We start from the raw sequence: 17,774 nt of genomic DNA, 5'->3' as shown, positions 1-17,774 counted from the left end.
TGTACATGATGTTTTGTTTGAAAAACTAATAAATGATCCCATCAAACAACCGTACCTTATTTTAACCTTAAAAGTTCTTTCATAGAGGGTGTATGGGTTTCAATCGGAATAGGCCACTTTAGAATGCATAACTGCCAAACGATACATCTAAGTCATGGTAAACTGTTATTATCCTTATGACAAGTGACAATTTGACGCAGATATGACAAACGTGTTATCCCTTTTGACAAGACGTATATGTAGATGCGGTCATGCGCGGACTATCAAGCATGTTTAGCTTTTATAACTATAGAGGGCGCTAAGGAGCTACAATATTTTAGTGTTAGCGGTTCATATATCATATCATTCTATTAAATAAGACATGTTGAAATATTTCCCAACAAACCAATAAAATAATACAACATTTCTTGCTTCTAATAAAAGAACACATTTTAATGACTATTTTATTTACATCAACAAAATACTTTGGTTAAACAGAAATAGCATTGTGCACAATACATTTCACACATTCAGCATAAAGTAGTTGCTTTACAATATTCATGTAATTTTCCTTATCCCACAATTTCATCAAAAATGCGGTATGGATGTTTTTTGAAATTCATATTAAAAATATATCCACCATATAAATCGTACAGGTTGACGAATCCTTTAGATCTGGTCGACTAACTCATGACTCATTCAGAATCCATTTAGACAAAATATTGCAAAACGATTCATATAATTCTGTTCTTTCCTTTTAAGTCTGCTTTCTTGAAATCTGTCTTACTTTTTTTGTGCGAAAAAGAGCTAATGGGAGTGAAGTTCTCTGGAGACTTATGGTGAACACGCAGTTGAATAAAACGTCTCGTTTTAAACATAGCTGATTGCGGAATGTCGAGCGGTATTTTAAACTCAATACGTCGTTGTAAGCTGTGGGTTGTAAGAAGCGTCTTTACATCCAATCCAGGGATTACACTATGGTGTTACCAGGTGTTACGTGGAATCCAAGTCGTATTACAGCAGAGACAAGACCTACAAATTGGAGCGATAACCATGATTTTGTTCCTGCTCGGTTGCTTTATCTCTCATGATGGGCGTGCAGTTGACTGAGCTGGTCAAAACGCGATAGTAACGGTACTAAGTAAATAGAACAAAGGTAAAAAGTGCAGTCTGCGAGCGTATTTGTGATGAGTCGTATTTGCCCCAGTTTTCTTTCGATTTTCCCCATAAAGTTCACAATAGGGTTAAACTTTTTTTCATTTTGTACAGAATAAAAAAAAATCTTAAAATTGTATTTTAACTCCTTGGTCTATATAAATGGACACTATCACTATAATACAGCATACAATTAAACAAAATATCATAGTAACTTTATAAATTACATATGAATTAACATACAGATCTCAAAGTGTAACACTCACTCAGCAGACGAACAACCCTTATCAAACTTGTTTATCATTCGAACACAGACATGAAAACTATTTCATGTTATGATAATTTACTATACTAAGATCTACAAGTTTAAGTTTAGCAATATAAAGAACTTAATTTATTTATAAGTAAAACGTTTAATTACGCCTTTTAATCATTTAAATATTTGCATTAGTTTTTGCATATTTGACCACCAAATTTAAACAGAAAATAATATCACCTTTTATAATTTATTGTTTATCAATCTAAGACGGTAGTGCGTCCTTCACTCAGCTCACACGTTATGATACATACAATAACAACAATAATAATAATAATAACAGGTAACTTGATTTTAATATCGTCGTAATCATCGCATGCGGAAGAACAACATGCACCTATAAACCGTCCACATCCGTATCATTTTGCACTATACTGACTATAGAGGGCGTCGTTATATTTTTTTGATTTGGTCGCCACACGCGCTTGGCAAATTGCTACACGCGTTATAATATTGATTCGTCCGTATGCGGTGTAAATGACGATATGGTCATCCTGATATGACAATTGCGTAACTCATTTCTTTTGTAAAATGTGCGCTTTAAGGGGTCGGTCACCCACCTTTGCACAGTATTTTTGTGGGGCCTGAGAGAACATCAGGCACACCAAATTGCATTCTGAATACGAGAAATGTCTTTTCTAATATCAAATAATTCAGATTTTTTTTTTGAAACTCGCGATATAATTCAAATTTTACGGTAAAGTATTAAAATTTGATATTTTTGACATTTAAGTAATCGAAGTAAACTTGATAAATCTAATAATATATACTTAAAGTCTTTGTTGCTGGGATGAAAACACGTCCATCATATAACAATTTTGACCTATCGCATTGAAGATAGACATTTTTGCTCAAAAGACTTAAACATTTTAGGTGATTTGGGGAAAAAATCTTCAATATCAAAGGTCAACATTTTCAAATGATGGCTGGCTTTTCCTCCCAGCTACACACACTTTTAAGATCATATCACTAGATTGATATAACTTACTTCGAAGACTGTTAAATGTCAAAAATATCATTTTTAATACTTTGCCATTAAATCAATTTGCATTATATCACGAATTTCAACAAATCAAAATTATTTGATATCAGAAAGACATCCCCATATTCAAGATATTTTGATGTGTCTGATGTGCTCTCAGGTAAAAAAAAACACACACAAAAAACAATACGTGAAAACGTTGCTATCCGAGCCCTTAATAAATATCCTTAAACATAAGTTGTGCAATTATCATATTAGGGTGACGATGCCCTTTTATGACATTCTTATTGTCAATGATCTTTAGTTTTAACTCATCATCTTGCGTAATAATTGTTCATTGAAATATTAGCTATTAAACTATATCTTTCTATTTGATGACAAGGATTTAAAAAATGTATAGTCTGTGTTATCTACGACCTATCGTTATTGAGTTAGCCTGCAAAAACCTTATTTTTAGGCAAAAATGGGTATCCACTGCCCTTTCCCGCATGTGAAAACCTTATTGTACACATTTATTATTACTCCTTTGTCTTCTGGGTGCTTTTTGTACGAATTATATATTTTTATTTCAAAAGATTCGTCACATTCTCAAGCACTCCATGTGTACATACCATTGTTAATACAACAGCCTAGCAAATCTGTTTTCAGCTCAATAGACTTTGTAGCACATGATTCATCTGCTATTCAAGAATCATAACAGAACAATGTTGACAAATATTTCATTAGAACCCTATTTATTTTCATTTGTATCGTAGTACGTCGTTAATATAAGAGTCTTTGTTTATCATCTAATCTTTTTACCATCAAGGAATTATAATCGACAGCAAAAGACAATTTTATCATCAAAATGAAAGTAAAGACTTATTAAAGAAATATTTTCACACCAAAATAATTTGCATACATACAACTCTCGCAGCACTCTTTTTTCTCTTGTATCGCAACTAAATAATGTCAAATACAAGAATACAAATCGTGATATACAAAGACTCCTAATGTAACCTCTTCTCATTCCTGAGAATTCCATTTTGGGTAGCCTCAAGACTTAAGACTTTTTATCTTAATTAAAACAATCCACAACGTCTACATAAGTGTAATATTTCTCCCGCCCATGTAAAATTCATATCTCCCATGGTATAATATCCCATTCACACAAAAAAAAAAAAAGAAGAAAAATATTTTGTGGGGATTTTACAAGTGAACAGTTCTTACAAAATACTATATGTCTCTAAGTCTTATTGAGCGTCTCTTGATGCTTCTTGCCACATTTGTTTAACATAGGACGTTAATTTTTGTTTTAACTCTGGATTGTGAGCAGCTTCGTTCCATAGGGCAGAAAAAGCACCCATATCTGTTTGGCTATTGTCTTTCATTAGTGAAGGATCAAAACGTTTTCCATATCGAAGATGATGCCGGTATTGTCCTGATAAAATGGCATCCAAAGCTGTAAATAGAGAAAAAGAAAAAAAAAAAAAAAAAGGTAGTGAGTAGAGTAATTAAAGTAGATACACGAATTTCCGTCGGTAAATAGAAACGCACGATGCCCTTAACCAGGGGCTTTAGAATAAACACTACTGTGGCTCCCGTTTAGTCATTTCAAAACAATTAATTACCGAAAAACAGGGTTGCATTATCCACGTCTTGTTATCCTACATGCTTCACCTGTTTTATCAAGCACGGGTATTGAACATGCAGAACATTCCAATGAAAAAGTTTATAGTATCTAGATAAGGTTGATACTGTGGTTATTTCAAGGCATCGTAAAGGTTAAGAAACCTATGCATGCTGTCAATATTGTTTAAGGAATTATTTAATAAAGAATGATAACTTTATTTACAATTCACAAAAAAATTGATTTATTTAAAACAAAATATAAATAAATCCAGTCAATCACTTTTTCTGTTCTGTGAAAAAAGAACAACGACTCTGGTTGGGTTTAATTCTGATGTGAAGGGATAAGGATATTGTCAACTTTTTCCAGCTGCATGTATCGAAATTCCATCCTACAATGCAATATCGTATAGCATAACAAAGGAGGTTGATTAACCTCCGAACTGTTATCTATATTGTTATGCAATACATTGTGAGAAAGAAACCACATATATCCCTGTCGAAATGACGTAATAATCGGATTAACTACCATAGCAATTAGATAAATACAATGTTTGGAAAGATCGCCCTGCACTACAAGCAAGTTGCATTCATCACCTGTATATGTCTGCAATTATAGATTGTTAAAAAGTGAGCTGTTGTAAACTGCGTATCCACAAAAATAGCCTGTTAAGTACAATTTCAAAGTTTTAGGGGCCTGAGCTTTCGATCCTAGCAGGACCTTTATCAAAGATAAAGATCCTGCTAGGATCGAAAACTCAGGCCCCTAAAACTTTGCAATTATAGATTGAATACAATACTGCTCTTTTCAAAGATACTAATCTTATAGGTGCGAGTGATCAACATTTCTTTGACATCTATGTTTTAATGCATATGTACCGCGTGAACGTTGTAGTGCAGGGCGATCTATTCAAAAATTGTATTCATCTATTGCTATGGTAGTTAATCCGATTATAACGTCACTTCGACAGCGAATTCGCTGTCGTAGTGCACATTAGTAACCATTGGTTACTGCACCAAGCCTGGGCTCATACACCTGTTCCGAATTTTGATATGCCATAGGCTTTGTGTTGTGATCATTTCGATCAGTGGTTCGTAACAACGAAAGCGTGATCCAGTTGACCTAGCCACGGTCATATTCTAACATGCACTACGACAGCGAAAGGCTGCACTTGCGCAGCGATTTTAACATAGGCTCATTTACAAACACAATACGAGATGCAAACAATGGTCGATAATCTGGTCTTCAATCTACTAGTTTACTCAAATGCTTCAACAATCTGTCAACAATTCAATTTCGATGACAGTTTCTGCTAAAAACATTAACTATGTGAATGTAAAGAAGATATGGAATCAAATCGAGAATGACAGATAAATTATTCACTTTTCTTAATCTCGTCCCAGATAATAGAACTGTGAAGGCTATCACTTCAAAATCTGTAGATGGATTACTGTGTATACAGAATGTAACATATAATATAGAGTGTATTCCGTCATCTGAAATGAATCATTAGCCCAATTACTCAATCAACATCCACCTGAGCTATTTCTACGCAAAACAATAATTATTACTCTACTTCCTATCAAGTCCTGTTTTTCTTTAGATTGAAATACAAATCATTTACATGCACTTTTAAAAGGAAAAACGGGATAACTTTCCATATATTTTACAAAGTGATAGAGTGTGCATGACAAAACAGAACACAATTTTTACTCGGGACAATGAAGTAAAGCAGCACAATTCACACCCGCGATTTTAACCCTAGTACAATTTCTATCTATATATGTATACCCTAGAAAGCATTTCGATGATTCAAAGTGACTATTTCTAAAGCTCTGACAAATCACCAATTAATTTGTATAGGTAGGGGTGTTTATTGTTTTGTTTGTTTTTAGAGAGGATTATATATTATGGGTGATATTTTTTGAAAAGGTTAACAAACACTTACAGGTGCATTAAAATCACAACCTATATCGTGATAAGGCATAATGTTATTGGTTGGACACTCCAGTGTCAAAATGAGTTATTGTACCCAATCATCATGTCTGTAACCAGTACAAACTTGTTTTGGTTAAAATGAAGAGTAAGATTGTCCCACAATTACCTAAAATCATTTGGTGCTTAGTACATTTGGTGAACATTTTATTGTTTTCAAATCATGGAGTGTAAATTTCCGAAAAAAAAGTTTCTAAACTAAAATTAAAGTGTGTGATTAGATTGAACGCTTCATCCCTCATTTTCCTCAGTAAAATTGGGGTATCATAACAAATATCATTCTTTTCTCATACGTATAATTTAACGCCCGAGATATGGTTCACTTAGTCTGTCTGAACATAGACTTCTCCGTAGTCCACTTGCCCATTTTGCATACTCTAGCTATTACATTTAAGCATAAAACTCTGATTTGTATTAATTTGTGTGCAATTGATAGATTTTCACATCTGATCTTTTCAGTCACCGTACTCCTGGGTCGTACTCCCTCTGTTTGTTAGCTTCCCAAGTGGATTTTTTACTCGGGGTTTCGCGAATAAACTGGTAGATTCCAAAATCAGAAATGTTCAGTATTTAAGTGAGCCATTATGTAAGATATGTTGCTTTCAATAACATAAGTATACTTTACTTTTACTGTCACTAATTATATAAACTCTTTATGACCATTTTACTATTAATTATAATACACATCAGTATTATTTTGAGTTCAAACATGATGCGTTTATCATGATTAATAATAACATATCACATTTATCAAAATTCGACTATGGTATAGTCTATGGTATAGTCTATGTTGTCTATGGTATAGTCTAGTCTGAACAAAAACGTGGTGAAAAGTGGTAACCACCACCAGAAGTTTGTCGGCTTAGACATGCAACTCAACATTTAGAAACAGGTTGTTTTAATGGTAGGTATCAATGTAAGGCAGAAACATAAAAAGATCATCTACTTGACCACCTACCTTTAAACACGTGATTTATAAATTGAATGGTTATAAAAGTAACATGAATAATATTATTTCATCTTGATTTAAACCGAGCGAGCCACAACCGACATACCCAACTAATTTCCATTATATTTTAATGGAAAAATAACAGTCAAAAATAACAGTCATTAAACAAAAATCAATGTACGTATTTACCCAACCTAAGCGTATGAAAATAAAAAACTAAATGTCCATTTATTTGTCCCGTTTCTACATTAAGCTTCGATTCCTGTTAAAATAGAGATATATATTACGTATTTGTTTTTCGATTCAACTAGGCAGCTTATATAATTTGATATGTACACTATCATGGCCACTGTTTATCATAAATGGATCAAGATTGTGCCAAACTTAAACGTAAGGGCGCAAACAATTTAGATTTAGACAAAACTTATCATTGCCAATTTATTGATCCTACTGATTTTAACTTACTCGTATTTCCCTGAATACTTATATCTATGTATTGGTAGATATAACTATATTTTATTACGACAGAGGTAACTGTGCCAACAATAATTGAGACCATTTTCATCAAAATTGAGGCATTTGGTCTATTTTAGGGACTGCGGATCTTCACATTTAACCTTTGATCTTTTGGCTTATAAATAAAAATTTAAATAATATAAAAGAACCGCGTTTCGCAAATAAGCTTGCAGGTGATTTACAGTAAATAAACTTGTTTTTTAAGCATTTCTTCATTCCTTTCTTCTTGCTGCTTAATATACTTTCCAAGAAACGTGACCACGTTTCTTTTCTCTTTCATCCGGTTTATTGTTTCACTTGTTTTGTTATATCTTTCTCTTTGTCCTTTCATTTACTCTCTCTTCGCTATTTTTTTTGCTTTTCTTTTTGCTGGCAATTTTGCTGTCTTTCTTGCCTTTCATGAAGTTCATTTTCCTCTCCAAATTTTCTTTAGATTTCTTTCGTAATCTTTGTCTCTCTTTCTCACTACTCATTCATATTTGTCTGTTTTTCTTTTCCTCTTCATCACAATATTTTTATTTTCTCTCCTCCCTCCCAGCCCTTTTATCTTATCTCAACATACTACCTCGTTACCCTAGCTATCAAGTTGCGTAAAAGCCAACCTCATTGATCTTTCTTCCCGAACACAAAATTAACCTACATTTCTTGTAAATGCAATGTAGATATATTCACTCTTTTTTTTTACTCTTCATAACTTCTCAATACAAAAGTGACCCCACCCACGTTGAAATTCTAATGTACAAAACAGACGAAATCTGATACTACCGAAATAAAAGGCAATATTTGTTTGGCTGCACAATCTGCACCTCCTGGCAAGTGGATTGTAACATGATTTTTTGCTGGAATTGTCCGTTTGTATTTTTTGTCCGTAAATTTCAGAATTAACTACATGTGAAGACTTTGTTAATTTTTACGATTTTAGATCAGTTCATTGATACAGAAAGTAAAATAAACTTACTTATATGTATATATAATTAAGAACAAAGCGCTCAACCCACCACCGCCTGTCCCAAGTCGGGGGCAGTGCAGCAGAATGATAGATTGATGGAACAGGATTTATAATATGTCTACCTGGGCTTGATACAGCAAACAACAACTTGCTTCATCTATACACGTCCTTAAAAAACGTCGATTGCAGATCAAGCCAGGAAGAAGCCACTCTACGGCTATGGAATTTCACTCATTCATAGTATACAGGCTAGAAATAAAGGTTATTGTAGATAAGTGCTTTATTATTATTATTATCATTATAGTTGTGCTGCCTAACAGCAGGCACAGGTGTTATCCTGTTTGCATCATGGTTTGACGCATGATTCGATGAGGTAATGCTTTTTGCAGTTGGTAATTTCATTTTTAGAATATTTAGATCTAGACCTACTTCTTTCCGTTTTTTCAAAAAGTAACCCAAATATCCCAGATGCTGTGCTAAGATGACGATATGCGGACTAGGACTAAATCTGTCGTATGGCTGCAGAAGACATAGACTAACGACATGGACTAATAACCTATAGACCATTCACCAACAGGCAAAACCTCCGTGCTTTGAATGCAATGAGCATTCTCGCATATTCATGAGCGCCGCTCGTTCTATCGCGCGTGCCTAACAAACTACACGCATGCTGTTTGTTATATATCATGTAGCTGTATTTAAGGTTTTAATTACAGCTCTAGTATGGTAGCATACCAATACGTTTACGCGGAAGATGTCAAGACTGTGCTTCATAAAGGTAGGCGGTAACAGGCGCATAATGAGGTAGAATTTCCGTGCGCGTGATTCATGGAACGATTGGCCCTCACATTAACAAGTGATGCTGGACTTTGCCTGTTGGTGAATCGTATGTATCATTTTTACTCTATGGCAGACAATGCAATTACAAGTATAAACACTGTTTTAAACTATGTAAAAAAAAACGACTCAACTTCCACTGACACCATTTTATCTTTATTATTCGTTTCATGTGACTCGTCTTATTTCTTTCACGTGATAACACATTGGGGTCAATGCACAAATACGAGAGATTAAGAAATCGTGTGCATGGGGATGAATCGAAATGGCAACTTATGTAATAACGGTCAGACTACACATATTTCATGGAATTGGACCTTTATTCATGAGATCATATCTTCCTATCTTGTTTCGTCAGGTCTGCCATCGTGAAGACATACACCCGAATACAATACCCTAACCTATTACACCCGGACAACATTCAAACTCAACGGCTGATAACAGACCAGGTGAATGTATTGTTTTTCTGATATTGAGGTCGATGCTGCTTTAATATGGTGACATGACTAAAGTCTAATTCTATATCTGACAGAAGACAATGTCATTGTGAAACATAAATCTCATATTGTTGTCTTGTATTATTGCCAATGTTGTCCGTATCACTGCAAACCAAGAAATCCAAACCAAACAAAGATATATGGATCGTTCAACTCTGTCATACACACAAGGATATAGATAGAAACTCTCACCAGATGATGGTGGATGCGATATCGCTATTTTTGACGTCGCCATTGGATTAACACATAATCATGAAATCTTCACAAACAATTCTAAATTTGTTATGTGGTGTCAAAGCAAAATTATCTTACTTAAAACCGTTGGGGTTCTGCAAAGTACCCACTGCAAGTATGTTAATTGTCCATTTATAATCGCTAACCGTGTATTGTGAATGGGGCTGTCAGCCCTGTATCTTCGCCAGCCTCGTACGTCCGTGTTGCGTGTCCTATGCCGCCTGCTCTCACATAGGCCTACACGCACCCCTACACCCTAACAGCCCATTGTTCTTTCCCCCATGTATTTACCACCTGCACCCAAACACCAACAAATCCCTCTTTACCCACAATGTGACAGTTGAACAATTCGCACGTACGCGCAATAGAAAAATAAACAGACCTGTTGTTTGCAACGATACGTGCGAATACATCTTATTGAAATGTCATTTACCAATTGAGCCGAAAGTCAATAAGATCAAACGCGAAACATATCTGTCTATAGTATAATCGATACAATGGATTTGAAAATTTGACAAAAATATAAATATACTGTACCAATTTAAAAAACCCATTTCATTATTTACAAAAACATATGTGGTATGATCAGGCAAAATCAGTCTGAAGTCGGACATATTAAATTTTAAGTTTTTTACTTTGATGGATAACGCATTTGTAAAGCTACATTTTGCAGAAAAAACTCCATTGAAATTGGACATTTAGTTCCAAAGATATGAGCAGTTGGAAAGTTTCCAAAACAATAGCAAAGAGAAGAAATTATTTCCTTTGGTTGACTATATCTCAAAATCAATTGACAGCAGACAATGAAACAAACAGTAGAACAGTACTCTAAAAACTAGAACATTACTCTAGAATGAAAGTGGTTGCATTCACATATATATTTGTACAAAATTATGTGTAGACACAGCTGATTAACTGTACTTATTGACACCAATAGGATCTCTGAAATACGATTAAAAAGTAGGCCGCGTACAAAGATTATCTTACATGATGTTGTCAACATAATTGGATACGATCAGATCCTAGTGATTATCAACAAGTCTGCAGATAAGGTGTGTCGGAGGGGAGCGGTGGTTGCACTCACATATTGAGACAAATAAAGCTGACATACAAGAATGATATGAGTTCTATAAAGGAGATCACAAATGATTCATATAAAGGGGTGTAATTTAAAAAAAAGCGCAGTTATTTATAGTGCGCTACCCACAGGCACAACGCCTAGACGTTGATCCACAAGCCTCAGCACACTTTACAGGTAGTCGCTGACCACTATGGCCCCACATCATTCCATAAACCATTCAACAGCAAATCAGGACTTTGCTGCTAAAAAGTACACACCCTAGACATTCCACAAATAGCCTTCGCAACCGGGATCAGCTCCCCGAGTTTCGTACGGGTTACAACGAGGCAATTAGCAGTAAGTTCGTTGTCCAGGGGAATTTCAAGCTCAATTTTTCCAAGAGAGCATACTAGACACCGCCAGGGTTCGAACCCGCAACCTCTCGCACCATAGTCGAACGCCTTGACTGCTAATTTACGCCCCATGTGCAAATTATGCACACATTGAGAAATGACCCAAACTTTCGTTCTGACATATTATATTATAGGCAAATTTATTTTCGGCTGAAAAATTACAAATTAAGGATTTTACTGTAGAAACATATGGTGGGCCTCACCAACCCCCTTTATGGTGGCATATGTGTTGATCGGCCCTACCCCCGGTGGAGATGCTGGGGTAAACATTTTATCACTAAAATGGAAAGGATGTGTCTACGATTAGCTTGAGTCGTTTGGGCTTAAATATGGACATTTTGTCATACCAGATAAGAAAATACCCACTCTTAATGTAAAATCTATAATACAGATCCTACTTATTTTAAGTGGACCCACCAATGTTGTATTTGGAAGTTTTAGGTCCTCATTTCGACGTAAACATCCAAAATGGACGGTACTTAAACTTTTGACAGAGGTGGCGACCAAGGAAGATATCTTCTTTTCTCTTTAATTTTTCTAATGTATTTTTTCATCTGAAAATGCATTTTCAGTATTGTAAAACACTATCTTAAATCAATTAGGATATACAGCACTTTTTATTTCTTTATATGAAATCTGCAATATCAGTGTAAATAGGGATCCACAAAAACTAATGTTTGTAATGTCTTGAACGTAGCACCCGGACGTAGCAGCTATTCAGTTTCCATGCTTCGGTCATACACAAAGAAAATTAGCCGCAGTCTGTGGCCCTCACGGACTTAACTAGCTCGTAGCGCGAGGCGTTCAACCGAGCGCGTAGCTGCCTCTCTAACATGTCTAGATAGTACACTAATAGCAACAGAGCCCGAAAGTAGTGCTAAAGAAATTTCAACTGCACAAAAATTCTGTACCCGTATACCAAATGTACCCTTTTATTTTGCCAGCGATTCATTCTAATTTTTCATCGCAGGTTGAAATCAATAAATTCTTGCAATGCAATAGCCTCAAGATGACAGTTGACGGGACGAATTCTATTACTATACTGAGGCGTTCTCTTAAGTTTATTATGACCCTGTTGATCTGTATTGTTTAGGTAACCGCGGCGCCAATTACCTACATCTCGGTAAAGGGCAAAATTCTCTTCAAATGTACAAGCATGTCGATGAAGTCAAAGAGAGAGATAGTATAGAATAACCAAAATGTCAAACCAAAATCGATTTCACCATAGCCAGTCAGTAAGATCGTTCTTTCCATTGTTGCAAATAAGATATTAGCTCATTGGTTGAGCCTTCGCCGCTAAAAGCCGACGACTCCAGTATTTTGTGTCAGGGTGAATATCAGCATTGGTCAGCTCACTGATTTAGAAACCAGAGTAGCACTAGTAAAAACGTTACAACTGATGACAAGACAACTTACCGTCACAATTTATCACATGTCGACCTTAATTTTAGAAGAGCGTCAAACACGTGTTACTAAAACCACACTATGATGTAAATGTACTACATGCCTGAATGTGGATCAAATTTGTATAAATGTAATTCAGTTTGATTTGAAACGATTGTTCTAAGCATTGATTAAAGAACACAAGGGGTTGTATCGTAAAATCGAGTCCGGCACTGGAGTAGGATATTCCAGCATGTATAGACCACTTGGCATGTGACGTCATTGCCCGGCAGTATGCGCGCGCATTATGGCTATTTCCATTGTTCTTTGCCCTGCAGTGTGCGTACGCATCGTAGTCTGCTAAGGGCATGTGCATTTTAAATCGCCCGCCACATTTCATATAGTACAGGAAAGCCATTGAACAGTGTAACGGCTCATTCGAGCATATCGATAGACGAGTCCCTCGCCTTTGTTGATAAACAGTGATGACAAGTGATCTATACATTTACATTTTCTAGAATATTGTTCATAGCCCGGGATCGTTCTTTACATGTAGATGAGAACAAAATAACAGCTTGAGATATTTAAGTTCAAGTGTTAAAAAAATCGAATCGAACTATTTATGTTCATACCACCCACATACAGATGTGTTGTAATTATAATCTATAGTTATGTGTTATTTTGCTACAATTATACGGATCATTTATTTATCATTTTCATATTTGGAAGCTAAGAATGGTGTGTATCCGTTTGTCCCTCGCATCTTTTCTTCTTGTCACTTGTATTTCCATCACCTCTGTTAATTTGTTATAAGACTATATATCCTAACAGCGTATTTTATATATTAAGAGTATCCCGGTTTTCTAATTTGTGTTCCATCTATTTCGTTTTCTCTCCGATATACCAAACATTGAACATGCCAAATGAAATTACTACCAATCAATCAATCACTATTATTATAAAACCACTGGTAAATTGCTTTGTATCGATCTCCATACATGTTATGTTTGTTGATGAATTGTGCAATCCGAATCACTGCCTGTCAACATGTGCATTCAGTCTAAACATTTGAACTTGCAATGTTATGAGTACTCTTTATTGTTGCCTTTGTTAACTTGCTTGTTGGCGAAATTGAGATTTTTTTTAACGTTTAAATGTGCTTTATAAATTTGTTCTAATAACAACAACAATAACAACAACAATAATAATATTATTTAGAAAGCGTACTTGCTTTGAGCTGCTGGCATGCAAAGCCATCCATATCAAATATATGAACATGATATTGTAATAAAATATTATTTTTGCATTCCTTTTTCATTTGTTCTTCAAGCCATTTGACATACTGTCATATAATACTTGAGTTGAACACAATAGCAATGTGATCGGGACATGAAATCAAAAAGTTTATAGATAAAGATAAACGTATTCGTAGGCTATGAGCTAAATTTGTATTGCTTAAAATCTGATAACAGCGTTTGCATAGTATTTTTTGTGGAACCTGAGAGCACATCAGACACACCAAATTGCATTCTGAATACGAGGAATGTCCTTCTGATATTAAATAATATAATGTTGATTTCTTGAAATTCGCAATATAATTCAATTTTTGTGCAAATTATTAAAATTGATATTTTTGACTTTAACAGTCCTCGAAGTAAACTTTATAAATCTAATGATAAATAAATCCAAGTGAGGTAAATCATCCCCAGTAAAATGCTCAACCAAGAAGGGAGCTGGAATACATTTAAAATAGACTTGGTGCTTTAATAAATCACCAAACCAATTTTAAATGTAAATCTAATGATATGTACTTGAAGTGTAAGTAGCTGAAAGAAAAGGCCGTCCATCATTTGAAAATGTTGACCTTTCGTATTACATTTTTTTTCTTTATTCCTCAAAATTTGATGTCGCGAGAACAGGGTAAATCAGTATTACTAAAATCATATCCGACATTTTATCACCATAACCTTACAACTACAATACCATCCGTTGAAAACTTTATGTTAGACAGAACAGATTTATTTTGTCTCATTTAATGAGATACACATGTAGCACCAAATTGAAATACCTATGAATATGACCTTCATGCCCATTTTACACTGTAACTCAGAATACAATTGAGGACATTTACGGCTCATTCGTGCTGTACGGTCACATATGGTCTTTCAAATTTCATCTAGAATTTTCTCCGTATCCTTACAGTTCCATTACAGTTTATGTCGAATATGAATAATGTGTAATAATGGATTGAATGTTCTTCAGACAAAAAAGGTTTCTAAAGTAACATTAATAATGTTACTTCGTCTTGGTTATTTCACAACCGAGTGCACCGCAGCCTACATACCAAACTCATTCCATTCTAATTTTGATGGCAACATAACAGTCAAAAATTAATGTCAATAAATAAATCACTAGATGTGTTTACCAAACCTACGCATACGATAATACGATAATAAAGAACCAAATATTGTTCCTGTTTCTATATTCAAGCTTCGATTCTTGAAGATATTACGTATTTATTTTCGATTCGACTAGGATACGGTATATGATCTGATATGTACACTATCATGACCACTATTTATTCTAAATACACAAACGATTTGATCGAGTTTGTGTCAAAAATCTCTAAGGAATAAAACAATATACCGTACTTAATAATATATTTTTTGTAATTATAAGGTACTTATCTAATGGTTCACAACAGTTTGAATACCCATAAGCAACATGATATAACCATGCAATATAGATATACAGGTGTCTGTCGAAACTTAATTGTTTGGGTATGTTAACGCCACAACTAAACATAAGTAAATAACTGGCGTGGTTGAGGAAAATCAGCTATCACATACTTTTTGAATTTTGGCAATTGACCACATCATTCTTGAATATAGTCTTTTACAGAAACTCCTCATTTTCAAACCTTTCCACGCATTCAAATATCAATCCATGATCTGTATTCGGAGTGCTAATCACTGCGCATCATCAGCGCATGAGGCGTATATTGTCATTGGTAGATATTTGACTCCGTGGAACGGATTGAAAATGAGGTAGTTTCGTAAAATTATTTCATTTCAACAACGGAGCTATTATTGTCAAAATGAAATTCAAACAGCATATGATAGCTGATTCTCAACCACATCGGTTATTTAATTATGTTTGGTTTATATATGCCTTATATAACCCAGGGACACCATGTATCTGGTTGCTTATAGGTATTCAAATCAACTTATTAGTAATTTCGTGGATAAATTGCAGCCTCCCTTAGTTCTTTTCTCAAGCCACCTTGCCTTCCCCCCTTCTTCTTTATTTAGTACGTTGTTCTGTCTTTCACATATTTCCTTTCCATTATTACTTTTCACTCTTTCTTTCCCTTTTCCTTTGACTTTTCTTCGTTTCTTTTTAGTCTTTTGTGTTCCTCCCTTTATCTATCTTAGCTTTTTATTTATTTAAATGAACTTTCTATTTTTCTTCTCTCTCTTTTATCTTATTTCGCTGTATTTTCCTCTATCTTATTTTCATTTATTCTTTTCTTACTTATTTTTTCTTTCGTTCCATATGTCTTTTCTATCATCTTTCTATTTATTTCCTGGTAGTCTATCTTTCTAACGATCTTATTTATGTAACTATATCTTCCACGTTTTCTTTCTTATTTTGCAGTAATCGTTGCCCTATGCGTATCTTCTGTATACTTCTTTCATGTAATTGTCTTTTTTCATTGCAGTTCATTCTTTTTCTTCTATTTAATATGTCTTTTCGTTCTTCGTTTATATCACCCTCTTCTCTCCTTTACCTTCCTTCGCATTGTTTTTGTTACACACCTCCCTCCTAGCCCTTTTCTCTCATCTTAACACACTACCTCATTACCCTATCAAACCAACCTAATTGATCTCCCTACCAGAACACCAAACTAAATTAACCTACATGTCCTATTAATGCAATGTAGATATATTCACTCTTGTTTTTTCGACTCTTCATAATTTACCAATACAAAAGTAACACTGCCCACGTTGAAATTGTAATTGTACAAGAAGACGAAATCTGATACTGGCAAAATAAAAGGCAATATTGGTTTGGCTGCACGACCTGCCCCTCCTGACATTTCCAAGTGGACTTTAATAAGATTTTTTTGCTTGTATCGCCTTGGTTGTATTTTTGTGCGTAAAATTAGGAATTAACTATCAAACATCAGTCAGATGTCAAGACTTTGCTAAACATAGAACTTGCTGTGGTAATGCAGCTGGCTTGTGCATGGAAAGTGCCCGTGTTAAAGTTTAGATCATTTCCTATCCGGAAAAGCAAAATAAATTTTACTCATTTTTACAGGCTAAGAATATAGGTTATTGTAGATAAGTGCTTTATTATTATTATCATCATTATGTTTGTGCTGCCTAACAGAAGGCACAGGTGTTATCCTGTTTTGTTTGTATCATGTTTTTGACGCATGATCCGGCAAAGTAATGCTTTTTGTAGTTGGTAATATCATATTAAACAAACTTTTTGTTAGATTTTTATATCAAGACTTATTTTTTACACTTTGTCAAAAAACGACTTAACATACAACTCACAGACCGCATCTATTCATATTATTCGTTTCATGTGACTTATAGTATAACTTCCACGTGATGCCACATTGGGGTCAATGCACACATTAATACGCAGGATTAAGAAATCGTGTTCATGGGATGAATCAGAAATGGCAACTTATGCAATGAGGGTGGGTCAGGCTACACATGATTTCGTGAAATTTTATATACCTTTATTCATGAGGTTACACTTCTTATATTACCGTTTAACGGTCTGTCATGAAAGGAGGTTGTCAATGTATCGTAGGTATGTACCAGGCTGGTATGCACAGAATACAATATCTTACATATTGCACCTGGATGACATTCTATACAGC

General features: G+C 34.6%; 1 protein-coding gene across 1 annotated transcript in view; it reads right to left on the bottom strand.

Moving 5' to 3' along the window:
* Window positions 1-425: 425 nt before the first annotated feature.
* Window positions 426-17,774, bottom strand: part of LOC140142574 (uncharacterized) — a 116,357-nt gene continuing 99,008 nt past the window's right edge. The window contains exon 3 of the mRNA XM_072164568.1: window positions 426-3,873. Within this exon, the coding sequence (XP_072020669.1) occupies window positions 3,665-3,873 (209 nt within the window). The 3' untranslated portion in view covers window positions 426-3,664. The remainder of the gene's footprint in view (window positions 3,874-17,774) is intronic.

Source organism: Amphiura filiformis, chromosome 20 (assembly GCF_039555335.1).
Source record: "Amphiura filiformis chromosome 20, Afil_fr2py, whole genome shotgun sequence".
NCBI classification, from domain to species: domain Eukaryota; kingdom Metazoa; phylum Echinodermata; class Ophiuroidea; order Amphilepidida; family Amphiuridae; genus Amphiura; species Amphiura filiformis.
Note: the sequence above shows the minus strand (reverse complement) of the source record. Positions and strands in the feature narration are given on the sequence as shown.